Genomic DNA, 19,711 nt, shown 5'->3' with positions numbered 1-19,711 from the left:
GAGACTTGGGGGCTAGCTAAAGGATAAAAGGGGGAAATTATATTTGAGTAGACACGACTTAGTGGTACCCTAGCTCTGCATTTGGTGAAAATTGCCGGAGACCAATGTCTCAGCTAATTAATGACAGCTTTAAATTATTATTCTAATTAAATAGTTATTTGTTGAACACATGTAAAATGGATTAACAGCCATACAAAAAAAAAAAGAAAATTAATAATACTTTAACAATTAAGAACTGACACGATTTGTCCGATAATCATGTATCATTTTTACATATTGATAACAATTTTTATATGTAAAAAAAACACATGTTGGCGACAAACGATCGACCCACATTAAACAAAAGGCCATTTAAATTAAATTTTGCAATCAACGAGTGCAGATTAAATACATACAGTATATGCCTTTTTTTCTTACTGAGCAATGAAAAGGCAGCTATAAAAATAAAATATTTTCATGTGGCAGACACTGCGTGTTTTTCTGGGTGACAGAAAAGGTATAAATTTAATTGATGTCACGCCGCTGAAAATGTGTCACATTTACTCGTTTTAAACGCCTGGCTGCCCTCGTGACGTTTGTTCAATTGTTATCTAATGTCCTTTTGGAAGTCCTCGCTGCGTGCCATATGCCGAATTCCGTACAGTGTCCTGCGCTATATGGTATCCCCCCATTTTACCGATCCCAGGCGCCATTTACCACTGACCATTCTCCATTCTCAATTCTCCATTTCCCATTGCTGTTGCCATGGCCGAGTGCCAAACTAATTGCTACAAATTAGCGCCTTTTATACTCGGCCCCACTGCTCGAGCATCTGACAGAGCAAGCATTTCCCCTCCACTTGTCTTGGATTGGCGGACCTTGCCTCGTGCGTGTGCAACTCAATTATGCCACAAAACACAAGAGGACTACAGCTAAATTAGGCTTAAATTTTGGCAGTTGAAAACGATTGTGTTTTGAGCTGGAATTTTGGTCATAAAGGCGTTTTTTTTTGGTAAGGTACAATAAAACTCAAAGTCCCTTAATCGAGTTTTTACATTTTCAATGTAATGGTTAGAAGAAATAGGGTACATCAAAAAATGTGGCTTTTGCTTAAAATGTTAGTAGCTTATATTCAACAAATTTAATAAAGCTGTTCGGCACACCTGAGACCGAAGGATTACATCCAGCATTAGCCGAACAAAGCCAAAAATTCCATTTCTTCCTATAAATCAAAACTTTTGCCAATAAGTTGCGCAAAAATAAATTAACATTTTTGTAAAATTATTTGTGGGGCGGACTAAGTAAAGGCGCCTTGTTGTCAGACAATTTGGGCCACTTAACACCTCGCTGATTGCCAGCCGAAGCGCAACAAATCGTTCATTTTGAATTATTTTAATTTGGCTTTTTTCTCTTTTTGCGAACATTTTTTTTTAGCACATTTTAGATGAATTTTGTACGCTTGTTTGCATTTGCAGCGCCAGCTGTTTGTTGTACTTTTCAGTACGATCTTTCTAGATTTTTTCCTAGCATTCGTTGCTGTCGAAGGGAGGCAACATGGACAAACGACAATTTGTGTCGCTCGGTTGTCAGGACAACAACAACAGCAATTGTCGAGCGTAATAATAAATGAGAAGTGGAAAAGTTTTGCCGCCGCCGTGCTTATTGTCAAGCTCGGCCAGGCCATAAAAAACAAACTTCAATGGCAATAAGGCGACAAAAAGAGAGCTTGAATAAAAAAAAAAAAAAAAAAGGAAAAAGAAAAAGAAAAGCCGGACCAAAAGAACAACGGACAAAACAAAAACAGCCAGAGGAAAAGTTCAAGGCACTGACTTTATAGCTGCAATAATGCCCGTAGACCAACTGGCGGTGGGTGGTCCAAAAAAAAGGTGAGCCACACGCCAGCAACAGCGAGCCGCAAAACAAAGCCAGTTGCAACCAGGAAAGGCGGTGGAAAGTGGGCGGAAAGTGGGTGGAAGGTGGGTGGAAGGTGGGTGGAGCAGCTGGTAAGGTGAGCAGGAAACAACAAGGCCACGCCGCATCCCGCCGAATGTGTTGAGGCACTTTGGCGAGGTAACGAAATGTAACAAAGTGCCGGGGCGTGGCGGTCGCCTGGTTTCAGCAGGGTTTCAACTTTGGAGGGGGGCCAACATGGGCGTCCGGGAAGGGGAGGCATTAGGTCAGGTTTGTTGTGTGGCTTACACCGGAAATTTGTGTTTAGAAGGCCTCGGGCGTCGTTCTTGTTGCTCCTTTTCGTGGCCTTATGGAGGGGAAGGATAAGACCCTAATATGGTCAACTAAATTTAACTTTTTAACAAGATCCGGAAGATTTATCTCAAGCTGTTGAATGGCAGCTAAAGATTACCGAAACAAATTTGTCAGGGCTCAAAGTGGTACAAAAAAACCCATCTTTGGTTACTCGTTAAAATCTAAACCACTAATAGTTACAATATAATAGTTGGATCTTACCTAATACTGGATAAATTAAAAGAAGTATATTAATTAATTGTAAAGTATTCTGATTTCGTACTTAACCGCATGGCGAATAGTTTACCATTTTATGAAAAGATCTCCACATGCCTGCGGAACTAGAAACCAAACCAAAAACCGCCTCCCTCGATATCAATCGAATGCTAATGTGGGCAATCAGCCATCGAAAGTTAATCTATGCCAAAGCACAGTATTAATGACCAGGCCAATGACAAAAGGACAATGTCGGTCGTCGGCATTCCCACAGGACATTCATTTAGTTGGGTAAACAGACAAGCGAACCCAATGGCCAACACTTCAGCTCAGAGTGACGGAATGACAGGCTGATGGACAGACCCCGGGCACATTAATAAAGTCAATAGAGAGACAATAGTTGAAAATGAACAAATGAATTGAAATTGCTTAAACAAATTCATTAGACGGCGGCCGTGTCAGAGTCGTAGGACTACAGCTGCGTTGACACCACCACCAGAGCACCCATCTCCTGGGATTCCCGGAAGAGCATTAATATTCTGCCACAAATGTAGGTGGTGCTTCTGTATCTGCCCCAGGTAAGCATTGGCCCACGCCTCTGCAGGTGTCCATCGAAAAGTGGCGAGTTTTTACCCATTTCCGCCACATTTCCCCATCGCCATCGCCATCGCCATCGCATGTAATTAAATTTTCCAACCTTAATGTGCTAAGCATTGTAATTTTCTCCCCCTCGTCTGCCAGTCACGAGCTTAAATTGTCAGAAACTGTGACAGCCCGACACCTTTTCGCCCAGGTGTGGAGAAAACTGGCGCGGCGACAAGCCGCATATCTATAATTTTCATTAATTTTAATTGGCTTCGGGTGTGGGTGTGGCTGTGGGCGGAACGTCGCTCAATTACAATGTTTTCAAATTTTTATTGAATTTTAAACTTGCACTGGGCTTCTTGCTCGGAGGGTTGAACGGAGTTTTCAGGCAATTAAATGAGGACATCTATAGTCATTGTTGAATGAGGAATAATGAGAAATGTTGTATACATCTACTTCGGGTAATATTCTGTTACGCAATATTCTGTTAATTTTCATAATCAGTTATTAGTTTAGTTTATAACCAAGTATGTTGGAGATGACAGTCATAACAGAATGACACAAGTGTAATAAAGCCTTCTGTTTGCATACCTTTGGAATATTTTTTGAAAATTTGGGAAGCGTTGGAAAAACGACGCGACCCCACGAAATTCTAAATTTGTTTGTATTGCCTTCAGTTAAAGGACCCAATGGCTATGTCCAGGTTGGGTGTCATCCTCGCGCAAAGTGCTGTTCACCTTAGGGAGCATCGCTACCTGCTCAACCAGGCCTTCTTATTCACCTATCAGCGGAGCGGGGTCAAAGTTCGCCGAAACCACTGTTGCGGCATGAAGGTGGTTCCGTCCCGCGCGGAGCACTTGAGTGCACTGAAGGGCGAGGAGTTCGACGTACTGGTCATCGGAGGAGGAGCCGTGGGCTGTGGTTGTGCTGTGGATGCAGCGTGTCGTGGTCTTAAAACGGCTTTGATTGAGGCAGAGGATTTTGCAAGCGGCTCTAGTTCGCGGACCAGTAAGCTGATCGATGGCAGTGGCTCATATTTGGGCACTGCCCTCCGGGAGAAGGATGTCGAGCAGCTGTACATCATGCTGCAAATGATGAGTGAGCGGGTGACCATGCTGAAGAACGCTCCGCACCTGAACCGCATCCAGCCAATGATCATGCCCATCTATAGTTTCTTTCAGATGCCCTGCACCTGGCTGGGATTGAAGGTAGGTTCGCGGAGTTCAGACAAGCGAAAGGGTATTATAAATATGTATTCCAAGGTTTACGACTGGATATCTGCAGCCTCGAATATCCGCGGATCGCACATCATCTCCAGGGAGGCCACCATGTACGAGTTTCCGCTCCTAAAAACCGATGGCCTTCGCGGTGGTGTCGTCTACTATGACACTCAGGTGGACGATGCCCGGATGTGTGTCGCCTTGGTGATGACCGCGGTGGCCCTGGGTGCCAATGTGTGCAACCACATGGAGGTGACGGAGATCATGCCACAGGAGGGCTGCTGCCGAGTTGTGAGCGTTAAGGACAAGATCTCCGGCGAGAAGTTCTACATCCAGTCCAAGGCGGTGATCAATGCCACTGGCTCCAGCACTGATGCCATCCGGCAGATGGACAAGGAGGGAACCCCCCCGATTCTGTTGCCCACTCTGGGAACCCAAGTCTCACTGCCCCGCTACTTTGGCTCCGGACACTACGGCTTGCTGAGTCCGGCTCTGAAAAGTGATGACCTCACCGTATATATGGTGCCGTTTGAGAACCACATGGTTCTAGGCATTCGCGAAGTGGAGCTGGACGAAGTGTCCGGCCGTGGAAGTCCCACTCCGGATCCAGATGACGTGGACTGTCTGCTCGAGGCAGCCAAGAGAAGGATGAATCCCTGCGTGGAGCTGGGCCGCTGCCACGTCCTTAGTGCCTGGACGGCGATCAAGGCCAGTGTGAGCTGTCCTACCGACAAAGAGAATGAGGATGACAAGCGTGGATCACCGCTCAACAGCTTTATGATCGAGCTCAGTGCCGACGGGCTCATCACGCTGGCCGGCGGACGCTGGAGCAGTTACCGCGTGATGGCAGCCGATGCCGTGGATTTGGCGATTAAATCTTGCGGACTATGCGACGATCACGTGACCTCCAGTTGGACACAGGACCTAAAGTTAGACGGAGCCGAATCATGGTGTTGCATGCTGCCGCTGGAATTCGTGCAGGACTACGGTGTGCCCATGGACGTGGCGCAGCATATATCCGATTCCTACGGGTACAATGGACATGCATTATTCTCCCAGGCTCCCGATCTGAAGAAGCGTCTTCATCCGAGCTTCCCGTATATAGAGGCAGAGATTCAGTATGCCATGCGAAATGAGTACGCCTGCACCCTCGTGGACATCATCGCACGGCGACTGCGCATTGCCTTCATGGATGCGGCGGCCACGCTGCACATGCTGCCCAGGATCCTCAAGATCATGGCCGCGGAGAAGGGTTGGGAGGAGGAACAGCAGCAGAAGCAGATGCAGGCGGCCCAGGAGTTTCTGGTGCGTCAGATGGGTCTGGGCTCAATAGTCCAACCCAGGAGCACCAGCAAGAGCAAGCCGAAGAAGAAAGCCTCTTCGGAGGGATGTTGCTGCCGGGCGGCAGTTCGCAAGGGGGCCAGGAGCTACTCCATGGAAATAACAGCCAAGGGTATATCTAGTCCCTTACTCGGACTCGGACGCTAATCGGTTGACGTCGAACTCATTGGCGCAACAAATTCATAAGGTGACATTTTAAATAGCCAACGTTTCATTGCGTGTGGGTCTTTATATACCATTAAATAAGGTTTGGAACAATAAACAGTTATAAAAGAAAACTTTTTATAATTTATTTCTTATCATTTTGTAATATAGACAGCTCGATGGAGTACTGAATGATTCCCGATATCTTGATAGAATCGACCTATAAAACTTCTAGATTAAAAAAAAAATTTAATATTGATTGCTTTGTATTTCTTTATATATTTATTTATTCGCCTAAAGAACTCGCTTGTTTTTATAAATTAGAGTTATTTTTGCCTTGTTAGGGCGATGATTTTGAATTATTGTTATTGGAGCCCAAAAGCCATTTCTTCTTATTTGCGACTCTTCAAATACGCTTATCGTTCATTTATTGCTTTTTATTTATTGGAATTGCCCGTGGGTGGTATTTTATAAGTAGCTCTTTTTTCCTGCCGCATCTCGTTAGCCATGTAAAGTGTCATTTTTATGGCCGCATTTTTAAAGGGCGTGGAAATTAATAACGAAATTAAATGAAAATATACCATTGAAGAAGGCTCATTTATTATAATTTCTTAAATAGCAGCATTAGGCAATAGCAACAAAATGTGTTTCTTTTTATGTTGAAGGGACTGGCTGAAATTCAAGTACTGTACTTTTTGCAGACATATGCTTTACACATCATTTATGCACTTCATTTAAATGACGGCTGGAAAAACCTTACGTGAAATCACGCGAAAAATTTCGTACTGAAATAAGAAAAACTATTAGCCGAGCGAAGTCAGAACACTTTTACTTTCACTTTTCGCCTCACTTTCTAACAAAAACCATTCTGCGTTCTGTTGGGCCGCATTTTTATGCTGATTAGTAGAGTTAATAATTTCGAGCACGCGAAACTATTTCGGGAATTTCTTGAAACTTTAAGCATAAACTGCATTGCCCATACCAAGGGTGGTTCGCCAGTGTGGCCAACGCCTGCTTCACTTCATTTCCCCTTTCTGCATCAGCCACTGCGGCGTCGAAAAATTTTAATATGCTTGGAGCAGCAGTCTGAGGAAGTAAGTAATAGGTTAAAATGCAGGCGATGCACACGCGAGCCCATAATAATAAGAAAGGAAGCCCTTCGTTCAGTTGGCTCCAAAAAAGCCGTCCTTGACTATTAGCGAGGTACCGCAAAAAAGTATTAAATAAGAAATAACGCCTTAAAATAGCGAAAGATAAAAAGCATATGGAACGTATAGCGGAAGAGCCGCCATAAAATCCTGAATGTAATGGGAGGCGACAATCGGAACTAACAGGAAAATAGTGGGTCATAAAAATGCTAGTACTTCTGGCGTAAAAATCACACACAGCGGCAGCTGAGAATAAAGTAGAGATTGAGATCTTGGCAAAGGAGATTTAATGTGTGCGAAAAATGCCGTGAAAATGCAAAAGCTGTGTTATAAAGTTATCAATATGTTACATATACCAGAGTTGCAGGAAAGCATAAATTCGTTTCGCGAATCATGAAAATAGCTTCGTATTTCTACATACATTTAACCAATTTTTGAAGTAAGCTTATCTGTGGCTTTTAAAATCAGCAAATGAGGCAATAGTAAATTATTAAAAGGAGCGACTACAACGTATGCACTTTCATACACGGCTGCACTCAGGTAATTTCCATCTAGTCAAATAAACTGCGAACCAGTAATGTAACTTTTTCATATTTCCAGCATTGGGAAAATAGTTATTCTTGGGCAAACCATGCATAAAATCATAATATATCTCCACATATAAGCAAGCACAGTTATCTCGACCCCAGTTGAAGTGGAAATGGGAAAGTCGGTGGCCGGGGAAATGGCACTCAGCTGCAAAACATTGGTCCAAACGATAAGTGACAAACATGGTAAGGCAAACAAATGTGTATTTTATACGTTTGCCGAATGGAAAAGGCGAAGGCCAAAGATGCACAACTGTCAGATAAGTGTGGAGAGCATTTTGTGGAGTGTCTTTCTGCCCGCAGGTGACATGTTAAACGTCTTGTAAGCATTTGCATTTCCTTGCTCATAAAATAGAAGGCACAAGATGGAAATAAGAAAATTTCCTTCCCCTTGGGAAATGCGGGGAAAATGTTGCTGTAAAATATACGTACAATGCATATATGTGAGGAAACAACTGAAATAGCATGATGTGGCAGGGGCCAACATCTTTTATCTGCAGTTCATTCATTTTGTTGGCAGCGACTTCAAAGGGGTTGAGTTGAGTTGTTGGCTTTGGCTTAAAGCATATTTGATTATGTCACAAAATATCCTTGAGCATGTACTACGCCGTATCTGTCGGCCTTTCCGTTTGCTTAGCCATAGATAAATTTCACAAATATGCAAATAAAACACTCCCTCCTTCCGAGCGGCCGAATGAAAATGGAAAATTGTTTTCATAAATATTTCAAATATGTGCAATTTTTGTTCTTGGCCAATTGGATGTGAACGACCTTTTCAAATGGCAAGAAAACTGGACAAAACAGCAGCAGCGAACAAAAAGTAAAATTATTTTCTCGTCTGAAATTGCTTTTAATGGCAGATGCTAAGCACACATTTTTCTGGTCAGAAGCAAATATCGAGGTCCATTAAGTTTTAATAAAAGAAAGTTGTTTTACCTGTAACTGTAGCACAGACTTTGCCATAGAAGGATATAAATGAAGGCTTTTAAAGATTTTAAATTTTTAATTGGTTTCAATAAAACCATATTTCTTTTGGAATCTTCAATGTATATTTTTTTGACACTACACATAGCTACACATGTGGGACGCTTAAAATGGAATCCAAGGAAACTTCTGCCAACTGTTTTATCCACGAGTCACCCAAGAACTTGCTAGCTTAATTAACTACTTACACACATGTTATTTCGCTGATTTAATATGATTTGCAAAATTACTTTTCATATTATTAAGGCAGCTCATAAAAAGCATTCTTGAAATAGACTCTACCAATGTTTAAGTCCCAATAGAAATTACTTTTTGGCAAGTGCTCAATTATTAAAATTAGCTTACATTGAAACCTTGTAAAGTAGCACTTGTTCTTGGTATCGATATATATAGCGCTAAAGTAAATTGTTCTGTTGTCACTATTCTTCGACTTCCCCCCGTCCGTTCATGAGTCAATTAATCAAACTAAGAAGCCCATCAAGAGCGGCTCATTAAATTATCAAAGCACTTACCCTTTGAGGGGATTTCGGCCAGTGTGGGCGTGGCTGTCATCAGCATGGTAACCGCGGCAGTGGCTATTATCGCGATGGCCAACTGCCGGACGTTAAACTCCGGCTGTGGGCGGAGGCGGCGGTGTGTATGTGGGCGTGGCAGGCAGTGGGGTCCTGCCATGGCCATGGAAATCCTTTAGCTTAATTTTCTTCTGCAACGGTTAATGTGACGGAAAAAGTTCAACACTACGGCGACAAGTTGCCAAATGTTCAAGGATTCACTGGGCGGCAAATGTTTTCACCTTTAATCACGTAAACGTCGCGTAATCAACAGCAACAACAATGGGGCTGTAATCAACACCAACGGCGATTGAAATGGAGTGTCACGTGGACTGGCGATTATGATGATGACAGGGTGACCCCATGACGATGACGAGCCAGCTTGCCACTACTTTACTGGGGAGGCGCCCCAGCCCCAAAGTCAAATTCCGAACGCGGATCCGGATGCGTGGAATGATTTGCTGCTGCTGTTTACACGCATTTTTCCTACATAGTTTGGGCCCCGGCCTTTTGACTTCTGACTTTGAGCCAACTTTGTTTGCTTTACTTTGAGTTTTGAGTCCTCATTCCACGGCACCGTCGAAATTCGTTGCCTGTGCGTTAATTTGAAGCGTTTAAGACTTCGGCTCAGCCGGATTAAATATCTTCAGACAGCACGCAGACAGTAATTTGATTTGTCGGCGGAAGTTCAACATTAATTTAACTTTGGCCTTTAACCTTTTGTTTGTGCAGGCACATCTTACACAAAGAAGAACAGTTTTGATTCAAATTGAAATGAAAGGTTTAGAAAATCAATTTTCATGTGGGAATCCAAATTAAAAATAAAACTTCGCTAAGCGAATAATTTAAACTTAAGCTTATAAGTAATGTTGCATGCACATTTAAATGTAATGAATTTAAATTCTGTAAAACTTTCAATTGCTTTTCGAAAGGAATTTTAAAAGTTTTCAATTGGTTTCGTGGATATTGCAAGAATGCCTCGCTGCAGACCCGTGAATGTACTTTTTTTCAAAATCTCAATTTGCAACGTCAAGCTGTCAACGCTGTGTTCGCTGGCAAATCAAGTCTGACAAATGAAATGATTACACAAAGTAAACAGCAAACACGTAACACACAAACCACCTGTCAGAAACTTTTGTGCTCCCACATTTTTCACCAGTTGAGGAAAAAAGGACAGTGCCAGGCAACATTTCACAGGCGGAAAGCCAGAAAGGAGTGTTATCGAAGAGGCATGGCAAAAACAATATCGCCATCACAACATCCAACAAACAGGCACAAGCGGGTGTAAGCGGAACGTACCCAAAATGCAACGGCGATGCCAGCAAAATGGCAATGGCAACACTTCCGTTTCCGCTTCCGACGCTGCGGGCGACTTTCTCGCACAGTTGGCAAAACGTTGAGCAAACTCAAACGCAAACTCAGAAGCAACTGCGACGGTCGGATGGAGCAACATAACAAAGCTTGTTAGCGTTGCTGCCCCACAGCGGTGCAACAAGCGCCCCATTTTATCCACTCCCCCAGCAAAGGGATTGCGGATGTCGCGGGGTGAGGGAATCCCCCCTTTTTTATGTTGCTTTCGTTTCGGGGCATCAACCAGAACACGGAACAATGGCGACGAGAATGTACGAAAATTTTAAGCGCTTTTAATATTAAAGCGTCCGGTATAGAGACACAAACGTCGGAGAACCCGGCGGCACAGGACCACCAACAAAATGCAACACGGCGTGCAGCAGCAGCAGCGTCGGCAAAGGAATGCGGGGCATGCAAATAGCGGCAGCTGCATGAAAATGCCTCACCAAACCAAAAAATTACAGAGTATAGCGAAGGGTATTTTTTTGATAAGACTTGATGCTTTCTACTGAAAAGGTTTTCTGTTGTTTGCTAATAAAAAATCAACGGGTATAATATCTAACGTGAAAAGATGCCTAAAAGAATTTTACTGAATTTTATACGTAACAAGTTTTTAATTTGTTTGGTAATAAAAAATCAAAAGGTATAATTTGTAAATTTTATACGAAAAAAAAATAAAACATTTTTCCCATATTGGAAAGTCCCTTAAATATTCTTAAAACTGAAAGAATTTGGAGCTCTTGATGAATCAAAAATCCAAAGTAATTAAAAAACATTTAATTTTAAGACCTGTTTGTTACTTTGTAATTGAATAAATATAGTAGTCAGATCTAATTTCCCGTCTATATAATCCTGGTTACCCTGTAAGCAAACAATCTTCCTCGAAAAACTCTTCGAGAACACTGCAACCCAACTCTGTGGCACCAGGATTTCTGCAACACCCGTTTCATACCCTACTATACATTCTGCCTCTGGGCCCGGAGTGCATTTTTTGCCGAGTTCTTAGACTGTGCGACCCTCTTCGTGACGAAAATGTTTCGCTTAACTGGATTTTCAAATATTTATTGCAACAAATTATTTTGCTGGTTACATGGCGGCTCTTTGTTTGTGTCTCAACATGGCCAACATCCCATTCCCTTGGCGCCTTTCCGCAGTCAGTGTTCGTAAGCGGTTTTTATGGCCATTTAGTTTGTTGCATTCCAGTAAAAGGATTTGGTGTCGGGATTTTTGCGGTTTTTTGCACAATTTCTGACAAATTACGGTATTACAGTTGCATTCAATTTATTTCGAGTGTAAACCCCATAAATAATGCTTAAATTGCTTTGTCGTGGCAAGTGAAAAGTATTTTCGTCATGAAAGCATAATCGACTGTTGAAAATGAAAAAAGGCTCTAAATTAGTAAATTTGTATGAAACGTATAAATATTATTTTTATTAACAAATTAAAGTTTTCTAATCTAAAAAAAAGGAATGGTATTATATAAAAAATATATATTATTGGAGAATTTCACAAGCCTATATTAATGTGGTAAAAAAGTTCCTTTAAACAATAAACAAACTTTTAATAAAAAAATCACTACTTTTTTCAGCTTTGACCATTAATTGTATGGAAGCAAAGTCGCCCATAAGTATGCATAAAAAACAATGGTCAATGACCCTATCAATCAGCGTTGAAGCACCATCACAAAACTTTGTCAGAGTGCAAACAAACGTGGCACATGTCGTCAAAAGGTTGGACCAGCAGTTTAGAGCCACGATCTGGGTTTGGTTTATTGCAAAACAATAAACAGTTTGATAATTACTTTGAATTGCGCACGCAATTGCGAATGCAAGAGTAATGGTAAACCGAAGTCGCCACACGACAAGTGCACAAAAAACTTTCACTCGCTCACAACTTTGGCGAGGTCTGCCAAAATCCGGCAAATGACAGCGGCAAGGATAACGACAACGACAACGCACCGCGTAGCATTTCGTGTGCAGCACTCGCGTGGAATCGCAACTCGCACGTCAGATAGTTTCGTGGCGACCCTCGCTGGGACCCTCGCACAGACCGTCCGTTCAGTTGAAAGCCCGATTCACGACTGAACGAGCGGACGACTTCATTGGTGGAAAAGTCACTGCAACAATGGCCCAAACGACGATGCCAATTCGTGGTGCCAGTGGCTTCGGCTTTCGGCCGCCTTTCGGGTTTTCGAAATTCATCCGTTTCAGAGAAGGAATGAACTCTGGGTTCACTGGAAAGTCCTACTACCGTAAGCGCTTTTCTCTTCTCTTAAGCTTAAGATCCTGTAGATTATTACCAACCCATTTTCCGCCTAACCATAAGTGCGCTCATATCTTGTTACTATGCTTTATCCAGCTAAAACTTAAGTTAAACAAAGTTAGTATTTATAACAAGTATTTATAACGAGTCTGTTAAAACCCTTTTTAAACTAAATAATTATTTTGTTTTATATCATGGAATTGCAATTGGTTAAGCGTATAATTATCTAAATGTTTATAAAGTAACAACATTTTAAAATTTAATTCAGATAAAAAAAATTACCTCCCCACACTAACTAACTAACTAACTATTTGGATCACAATATTCGAATGACCTGTGAGATCCCAACCATTCCGACCATGAATAACCACTACTTCTGACAGCCTTTCCCAAACCACCCACTAGTTCATGCCATGCAAAACTTTCACAGTCAAATTAACACGCATATTTAAAAAGAACAACTGTATAAATTGGCTTATCTGGCGAAACACACTAACATGCCAGACCGCTTTACTCCACTGGACTCCAACCCCTTAGCCAATGTCAAAAGCAGCTACCACACAACTGAAAACTGGCCTCAACAGACTGCTAGCCACAATAAAAAATATTCCACATACGCAGCGTTTGCTGCTGGCATCATTTAGATAAACAGAACTCGGAAACTTAAAACCAAGTCGGGGGCAGATTGGAAAGGACGGGCCAGCTGACCGATGTTAAATCCATACACGCAAAGAACCAAATTCCCGGCAAGCAGTGTTTGCCATGAATAAAATAAACAACAACACAAACTGGATGAAACTGAAAAGTAAAATTAATAATTGCTACTGTCCCTGAGCTCTCAACATTTTTGAGTGGTTAGACTGCTTAGAGTTAAAGCGAGAACAGTTTTATCAGGAACAGACACAAATTTCCCTCGACCATTTCTGTAAAGTGAGCGTTAGGAAAAGTAGGATTGTTGGTGATAATAGTGGCTCGTACCGATAAGGATAATCCAATGACGAGGACCTTCAAAGTTGACCTACGGAGCATTGTGCAAATGAGCTTATATATACTTTTTAAAAAAGATTAGCATATTGATATTGGTACTATAAAGTACTACGTGTTACCAACTAAGAAATAACTTTGCTATTTAACAATTATACATTCCAAATCATATTGATAACATATTGAACTAACTTTGCTTTTTAGCAATTATACATTTTAAATCATATATATAGTTAAAAATGTGTGCCAATTTCAGACCCGCCATCAGCTATTGAGTTAATGGCTTTAGCAGCATGAGTTCTGTCTCAAAATCCTACCAGTCTCCGCTTTCTGGCAGTCGGCTATTGCCCCTTAGGGATCAGCATTTAGCTGAAATCCGAGAGCATTTTCTGCTTTCTGCTGGTGTCATGCTGGAAACGACACCCAAAAGTGTGGGCATTAAAGGAAAGTTTCTCTTTTTTGCTCCTGATGCAATTGCAGTAAATTGCCAGCACAAAAAGAGGAGTTGTTAGAGGAAACAAAGCCCTTCCCAATGGCGCACTGAATGGCTTTCTGGGAACATCTTGGAGCAATTGATTACTACGGGCGACTAGATGGGCGTGGCATGTGGCATGTGGCATACTGCTACTTAAGCCGCATTAGCAACAATCAGCCGAAGGAAAAACAAGCTGATTGCATTGAGTGCGAAGATTGCTGCTGAATTGAAGCTATCGGCACATATACCCAAATGACAAAACCATGTTTAAAGCGATATCTACAGCTAAGTCCTTGCATTTGCCATTTGCTGGTATTGGGGATGAAAATATAAACCTAATGGAACATAGCCAGATATTAAAGACCGTATGTTTTCAAATAAAAGTTTTAAACTGGGTCTTGTTACAGCTGAACTACGCTATATCACCTCCAATGTAACAAAATATCTATGTTCAATTGTGTATGTAACAAATACATTTTCACCTTTGCGACCAAGAAACTTGAACTCGAATAAAAATATTCTTTTTCGTCGTTAATCAAATAAATGAGTACTTAATAAATCCCATTACATTTTTATTACGTTCCCACCGCAAAGAAAACCAAATTGATGGTAGTGTGTCTGGTCCGTGCAAAGATACATAAATTGAATAAATCGTTTGGCAGCTTTTGTACAGTTTAGGTGATATATATATCAATTGGCACAACTGGATCTATACCAACTGAGTATGGGAGCCACCTTCGGATTAAATTTCTTTAACAGAAATATATTTTATGTAAGTACATATTTTCTTATATTCATTCATGCCATTTTAAAACATTTAAAGCTGTACTTCATATACTTAGATTTGTTTTTCCATTAGTTTTTTGTACCCACCTTTCATGGTTGCTAATCCAGACCAACTCCAGGTAACCCGGTCATGCAGCGCTATTGAAACCTTTGCCAATCTCCGCTAATCAAAGCTACCCAATATTGCCTCCCACAAGGACAAGTGAATTCGTAGAGGCAACAGCGTCCTGGGACAGAGAAACCCCACCAAATAGCGTTTCCATTGCTATTTTCTGGGCTCCAACTGGCGAGTTATGGCCGCTATTTCCGCTTGGCTTTCACAACTCAACGCGCCGACTTGCTGGCCTTTCCTCTTGCACCTCCAGGTGGTCCAAAGTCCAAGGACTGGGCCAAATCGGCTAGCGCAGCTTCCAGCGGATTTCAATTTTATCGCCGCCAATTTACTGCCTTGCTGTGTTTTGCTGCTGTTTTTGTGCTGAGCTGGTCGCTGGCCCATTCACAATTTTAGCCTTGGCCAAGAAGGCCGTCGCTGTTGCACATTTTTCTCGCCACATTTTCCTTTGTGTTGTCCCCGGTGATTTACCTTTGGGTGATTAGTGTTGTGCTATCGAGCTGTACTTCCACTGATATGGCATCGATTTACAACCTTCGGCCGATACAAATTCCAGTCCCTCTGGGGTCTGAAATATATACATATATGAAGAGTTAAACGAGACAAGTTGAATGTCAGCAATTCAGTTGAAATTAATATTGTTCTATACTAATGTTTATGCTGAAAATTATAATTACATAAAAAAGGCTTTAAATTAAGATTTATTTCAATTATCAGACCTCATGCCTATGCCTGAGTAAAAAGTGCATGTGTATGGCTAAACATAGCTCTATGTGAAGGACTGTTTTGCAACTATCTGAAATAATAGGTTGCAACTACAGATATAGAAGATATATAGAAGAAAAGTTGGTGGTGAAGATGCTAGAAATGGTGACATCTATTGTTCTGCGTGCTTTAAGCTGTTACAGTGGATTCAAAGCTAAATAAACTGACTAATAAATTACATCGCTTTAAAATGCATTGTTTAGTAAACAATATGTTAAATTAAAAAAACAAAACAAAAGGTATGTATGCAGTTTTAAAATGCCTAACAAAGCTGACTGAACAAGTTCACCTGTGCTTGATTGACTCAAATTCTTAAAAAAATGTTTACAACATTTTGTAGAAGTTGGTAACCAAAAAAAAAAAATACAAAATCACACATTAAAAATTTATTTTTTTTCTAGTTTGGAATGCCCAAATTCGCTTATGAACAATTAGGCCCCACTGTGGCTACCAGCCGAGTGCAGAAAATGCATAAATTAAACTGAGTTCAGCTTGAAGTTTGGCCAACTACATATAAGTGTGTGTGTCGGCGCGGGTGTTGGTGTTAGTGTGCGAGCGTGCATGTAGACCATTATCGATACCAAAGGACATTATCGGCATACATGCACCAGCAGACAAAAAGGGGCAAGTTGGGCGGGGGACGAGGGCATTGGCATGGGCATGGGCATGGGCATGGGCATGCATAAAACATGTTTTGGTCGGTTGGCTGCAAATTGAATCAATAATATCCAATCATGGGTTAACAATGCGAATTGATTTCTAGCAGCCATGCAGGAGAACCACCTCCCTCCCACCTTCCATTTCAGACTCGTCACCATCATCGCCTCTGGATTTCAGTCCAGGAGCAGGAGGATCCAGGAAGAGCGACGCCTGCACATATGCAAACATGACAAGATAAGGCCACAACAGCAGCTTTCACTGAGCCTTTAGCTTGCCTCCTCTGGCGAAGGAGGACCCATGTAAATATTAATTAAGTTTTGGCTTTTGTTGCATTAGGCTTCGGTTTTTGCAGCAGGCCCCGAGGCATCCAGTTAAAGGGCTCCCAGGTGCCGGCATCTACCATTGTATTAGCTGCAGCATTCGGTGGTTAGTTCGTTAGTTGCCCTTTGTAGTGCGTCGTCTTGGCTTAATCAAGTTAGCCGTACATGCCCTTTGTGTGTACCGGACCATTTAATTAGTTCAAAGAGTCGTGTTTGATTTGACACTAATTCGGTGTATACTAAGTGTATACTTCATTCAATGGACAATATTTGCACAGATGCGAGCTCATGGCTTCGATGTAAGCTGCTCGCAGTCCATTAATTTTCATTTGATCAGAGATCTCGTTTTCAATTGCAGGCTAAAATTGTAATGGTCCCGAAAATTTATCTCAGCTGGGAAATTAAATTTTGTACAATTTGTAAAACTTTTCCAAATGGTGTCGCCAACTGCCGCGAAGCGAGCTCAGCCAAACTTTTACCATTTCCATTATAAGTTTTACTTGATGCACCCACCGCAACCCGACCACCAACCACCAACCACCATTCACCCACCCACCCACAGAAGAAGTAACCTCAATCCCAGCTTATGCGTTTATTTAATTTCGCTCCAGCATTACGCATACGCCCGAGTGTTCACCGAGCTTCTATAATTGCCGCGTAATTGCCGAGAAGAATGTCTGTCAGCTACAACGACAACTTTAAACCCTGAGTGACACTGCACTGAACAAATCGACGAGTGAATGTAAACAAAGTCCTAATATGTTGAAGATCATCGTGTCACATTATGTCACATACATAGTCTTGGTTCTACCTAAAATCTTGGTTTGTTATCTTTTACTTTATTTAAACCATTTATGAGAACTCTGGTTGGTTTTGCGTTCAGTGATGAGTTCAAGGTAATTTATAGGTATCTACTAGATACTGCACCCAGGTACATTAAACATATAACAAATTTTTGTTGTATACGGCTCTCACTACGAACAAGAGCTGTTGTTTGTTTTCATAAATGATTACATGGCTATTTATGTAACTTGTATTAATGGAATTAAATGGAAGCAATGGAAACGTACTCGTAGTTTTTCTTCGCTTTTATATTTCCATGCTGACGACTGTTGCATTTGATTGCCGCTTGACGTACGATTAACTCGTGTTGATCGTGTAATTTAAGACATTTGGAGCAACATGACCACCATTCCAAAAGAAAGGACGTGGGGAAACGAGCATCCAGTGTCGCTTGTGTGTTATTGTGTTACCAAAATGAATTTAGATGTGGGAGATACAAGTGATGGTTTAGACAAAATCAATGTCCGGCAGCTGTTCCGGTAGCATCTCATCCACACCGTCGACGAAGATCATGACCAGTCCGAGGCTGGGGCGCAGATTCTCCGGCATGTGGCTGTTGTCGCCGGCCAGCACAACCACACACGGTTTCCCGGTGACCAAACCGGGCACCAAACGGGTGACATACTCGCTCATGCGATGCTGGTTCTCGCGGCGATCGTCCAGGGTCATCAGACCCTCGGGCCAGCGATCCTCGTGGCAGCGGTCCACCATCATATTGAGCATGTGCATCGGACAGCCGCTGGCGCGCAGGACGTCGCGCACCATGTGGTGCATGGGCGTGTCCGGCGTGGAGATTAGACTGCCCCACGTGTGGACAGTGGCCAGTCGCAGACCATTGCCCCACTGCATCAGCGAATAGCGGTCCAGCTGGTCGCCAATGTTGCGCATCACGGGATTGGTTGATCGCAGCGCTGCAATATAGTACTGGAACAGCTCCAGCTCCCGGCGCTGACTGGAGTTCTCCACCTCCAGGTCCTCTTGCTTCTGCTTCAGATCGGAAACCTCCTTCACCAGTTGCTCCACCCGCTCGCGCAGCTCGAACACACAGTTGTGGCGCGACATCTCGTCCTTGGGAACCTTTGGCGGGGGGATCTTAGTGATCTTAAAAGTTCAAGTAATTCGCAGAAGGATTACCTTCATTCCGCATCCCTTGCTGCACTCGACAACCACCTTGGGGTTATGCTCGCAGGCGGCCACATGGGTCCGGAACTCCTCGAGGGACAGCATTTGGGCACATCCGCTTTGCGAGAAGGTGCACTTGATCTTCAGCCTGGCGAGCATGTTGCGCATGAGGCGCGAAACGGGCACCAGGTGTGAGGACAGTAGGACGGAGCGGTCCACCGGGCAAATCTGCTTCTGGAGCATCCACTTATCGATGCAGGCGCGACAGAAGGCGTGTTCGCATTCCGCGGATTGGACCGGCTCCTCCAGGACATCTGTGCAAATGGGACAGATTAGCTCCTCGTCAACGTGGCCCACAATGCAGTTTACATCAAAGCCCATGATGGTAGGTTTGATTTCGATACCGAAGTTAATGTCGCTGATGGTTGAGACATGTTAGGTATTTGGGTGTTGAGCCGCTCTCATGCGCTTACCACTGAGTTCGATATGTACTGATACTTTCCGAAACTCGATTTTTATAATTTTACGATCAAAATGTTTCTCTTACGTCGGCGCTGAGTTGTGTCCGAGCTGACATCTGATGAAAAGCTAACTATGGTCCGACTTATAGTATTATACAGTTCACTTTTAAGAACCTACGTTAAAATATGTTTTTGTATACGATTTATCCTTTTGATAAGCCAAGACGTACTAGGCCTTTCGCTCATCCGTTATGCAAACAGCTTTCATTGCGACTTTCGCCATTTAGGACACTATTTCAATTTCAATTCAAGCGCAGCTGAAACCAACCAAACAACCAACAGAACACTGGGAGTCATCCATTCAAGTGGGCCAAACCCGAGTGGGACTGAGAAAACGTTTTCTTGAGGCACTTGCATATAGTGCGGTCGTAAAACCCTTTGCATATTTATAGTCCCAACTGCTGCGGAAGTTATGCAAATTGGAAAACTTATGGTACGACAACCCGGAATAATGCCGAACGTCCAGCCAACCTTCGGCGGCCACGTTTTGGCTCAGTTGAATTTTATTTATA

General features: G+C 42.5%; 3 protein-coding genes across 8 annotated transcripts in view; 1 reads left to right on the top strand and 2 right to left on the bottom strand.

The window, feature by feature from the left end:
• LOC6527537 (hemicentin-1) overlaps positions 1 to 12,434 on the bottom strand; it is a 41,612-nt gene extending 29,178 nt beyond the window's left edge. Inside the window, exons 1-2 of one of the 5 annotated variants that reach the window (XM_039370334.1) lie at positions 12,151 to 12,434; positions 8,961 to 9,287 (exon numbers count right to left, since the gene is read on the bottom strand). In XM_039370334.1, the coding sequence (XP_039226268.1) occupies positions 8,961 to 9,126 (166 nt within the window). In that variant the 5' untranslated portion in view covers positions 9,127 to 9,287; positions 12,151 to 12,434. Of the gene's footprint in view, positions 1 to 8,960; positions 9,593 to 12,150 lie in introns of those variants that run through there. The other 4 variants (XM_039370335.1, XM_002088591.3, XM_039370336.1 and 1 more) reach the window with 4 other exon arrangements.
• Positions 3,553 to 5,863, top strand: LOC6527538 (glycerol-3-phosphate dehydrogenase, mitochondrial). 2 transcript variants are annotated; one of them, XM_015198225.2, is made up of 2 exons: positions 3,553 to 4,232; positions 4,309 to 4,444. In XM_015198225.2, the coding sequence occupies exons 1-2, from the start codon at positions 3,714 to 3,716 to the stop codon at positions 4,372 to 4,374; spliced, it is 585 nt and encodes a 194-aa protein (XP_015053711.1). In that variant the 5' UTR covers positions 3,553 to 3,713; the 3' UTR covers positions 4,375 to 4,444. The 2 variants fall into 2 exon arrangements, with proteins under 2 accessions (XP_015053711.1, XP_002088628.2); XM_002088592.3 differs by having other exon boundaries at positions 3,556 to 4,232; positions 4,287 to 5,863.
• A 5,352-nt stretch (positions 12,435 to 17,786) lies between the features above and the next one.
• LOC6527539 (E3 ubiquitin-protein ligase NRDP1) lies at positions 17,787 to 19,275 on the bottom strand. The gene is made up of 3 exons (XM_002088593.3): positions 19,152 to 19,275; positions 18,691 to 19,096; positions 17,787 to 18,633 (listed from the first exon to the last, which is right to left on the bottom strand). Exons 2-3 carry the CDS (start codon positions 19,057 to 19,059, stop codon positions 18,004 to 18,006), a joined length of 999 nt encoding a protein of 332 aa, XP_002088629.1. The 5' UTR covers positions 19,060 to 19,096; positions 19,152 to 19,275; the 3' UTR covers positions 17,787 to 18,003.
• Between the last annotated feature and the right edge of the window lie 436 nt (positions 19,276 to 19,711).

Source organism: Drosophila yakuba, chromosome 2L, assembly GCF_016746365.2.
Source record: "Drosophila yakuba strain Tai18E2 chromosome 2L, Prin_Dyak_Tai18E2_2.1, whole genome shotgun sequence".
NCBI classification, from domain to species: Eukaryota; Metazoa; Arthropoda; class Insecta; order Diptera; family Drosophilidae; genus Drosophila; species Drosophila yakuba.
Note: the sequence above shows the minus strand (reverse complement) of the source record. Positions and strands in the feature narration are given on the sequence as shown.

What these genes read in the sequence shown, in the direction of transcription:
- LOC6527539 (XM_002088593.3), bottom strand. Translation starts at nt 19,059, where the DNA reads ATGGGCTTTGATGTAAACTGCATTGTGGGCCACGTTGACGAGGAGCTA. An exon ending in GCAAGGGATGCGGAATGAAG is followed by an intron (nt 18,634 to 18,690) that starts GTAATCCTTCTG and finishes CCCCCGCCAAAG; the next exon opens with GTTCCCAAGGACGAGATGTC.
- LOC6527538 (XM_002088592.3), top strand. Translation starts at nt 3,714, where the DNA reads ATGGCTATGTCCAGGTTGGGTGTCATCCTCGCGCAAAGTGCTGTTCAC. An exon ending in GCACCTGGCTGGGATTGAAG is followed by an intron (nt 4,233 to 4,286) that starts GTAGGTTCGCGG and finishes ATGTATTCCAAG; the next exon opens with GTTTACGACTGGATATCTGC.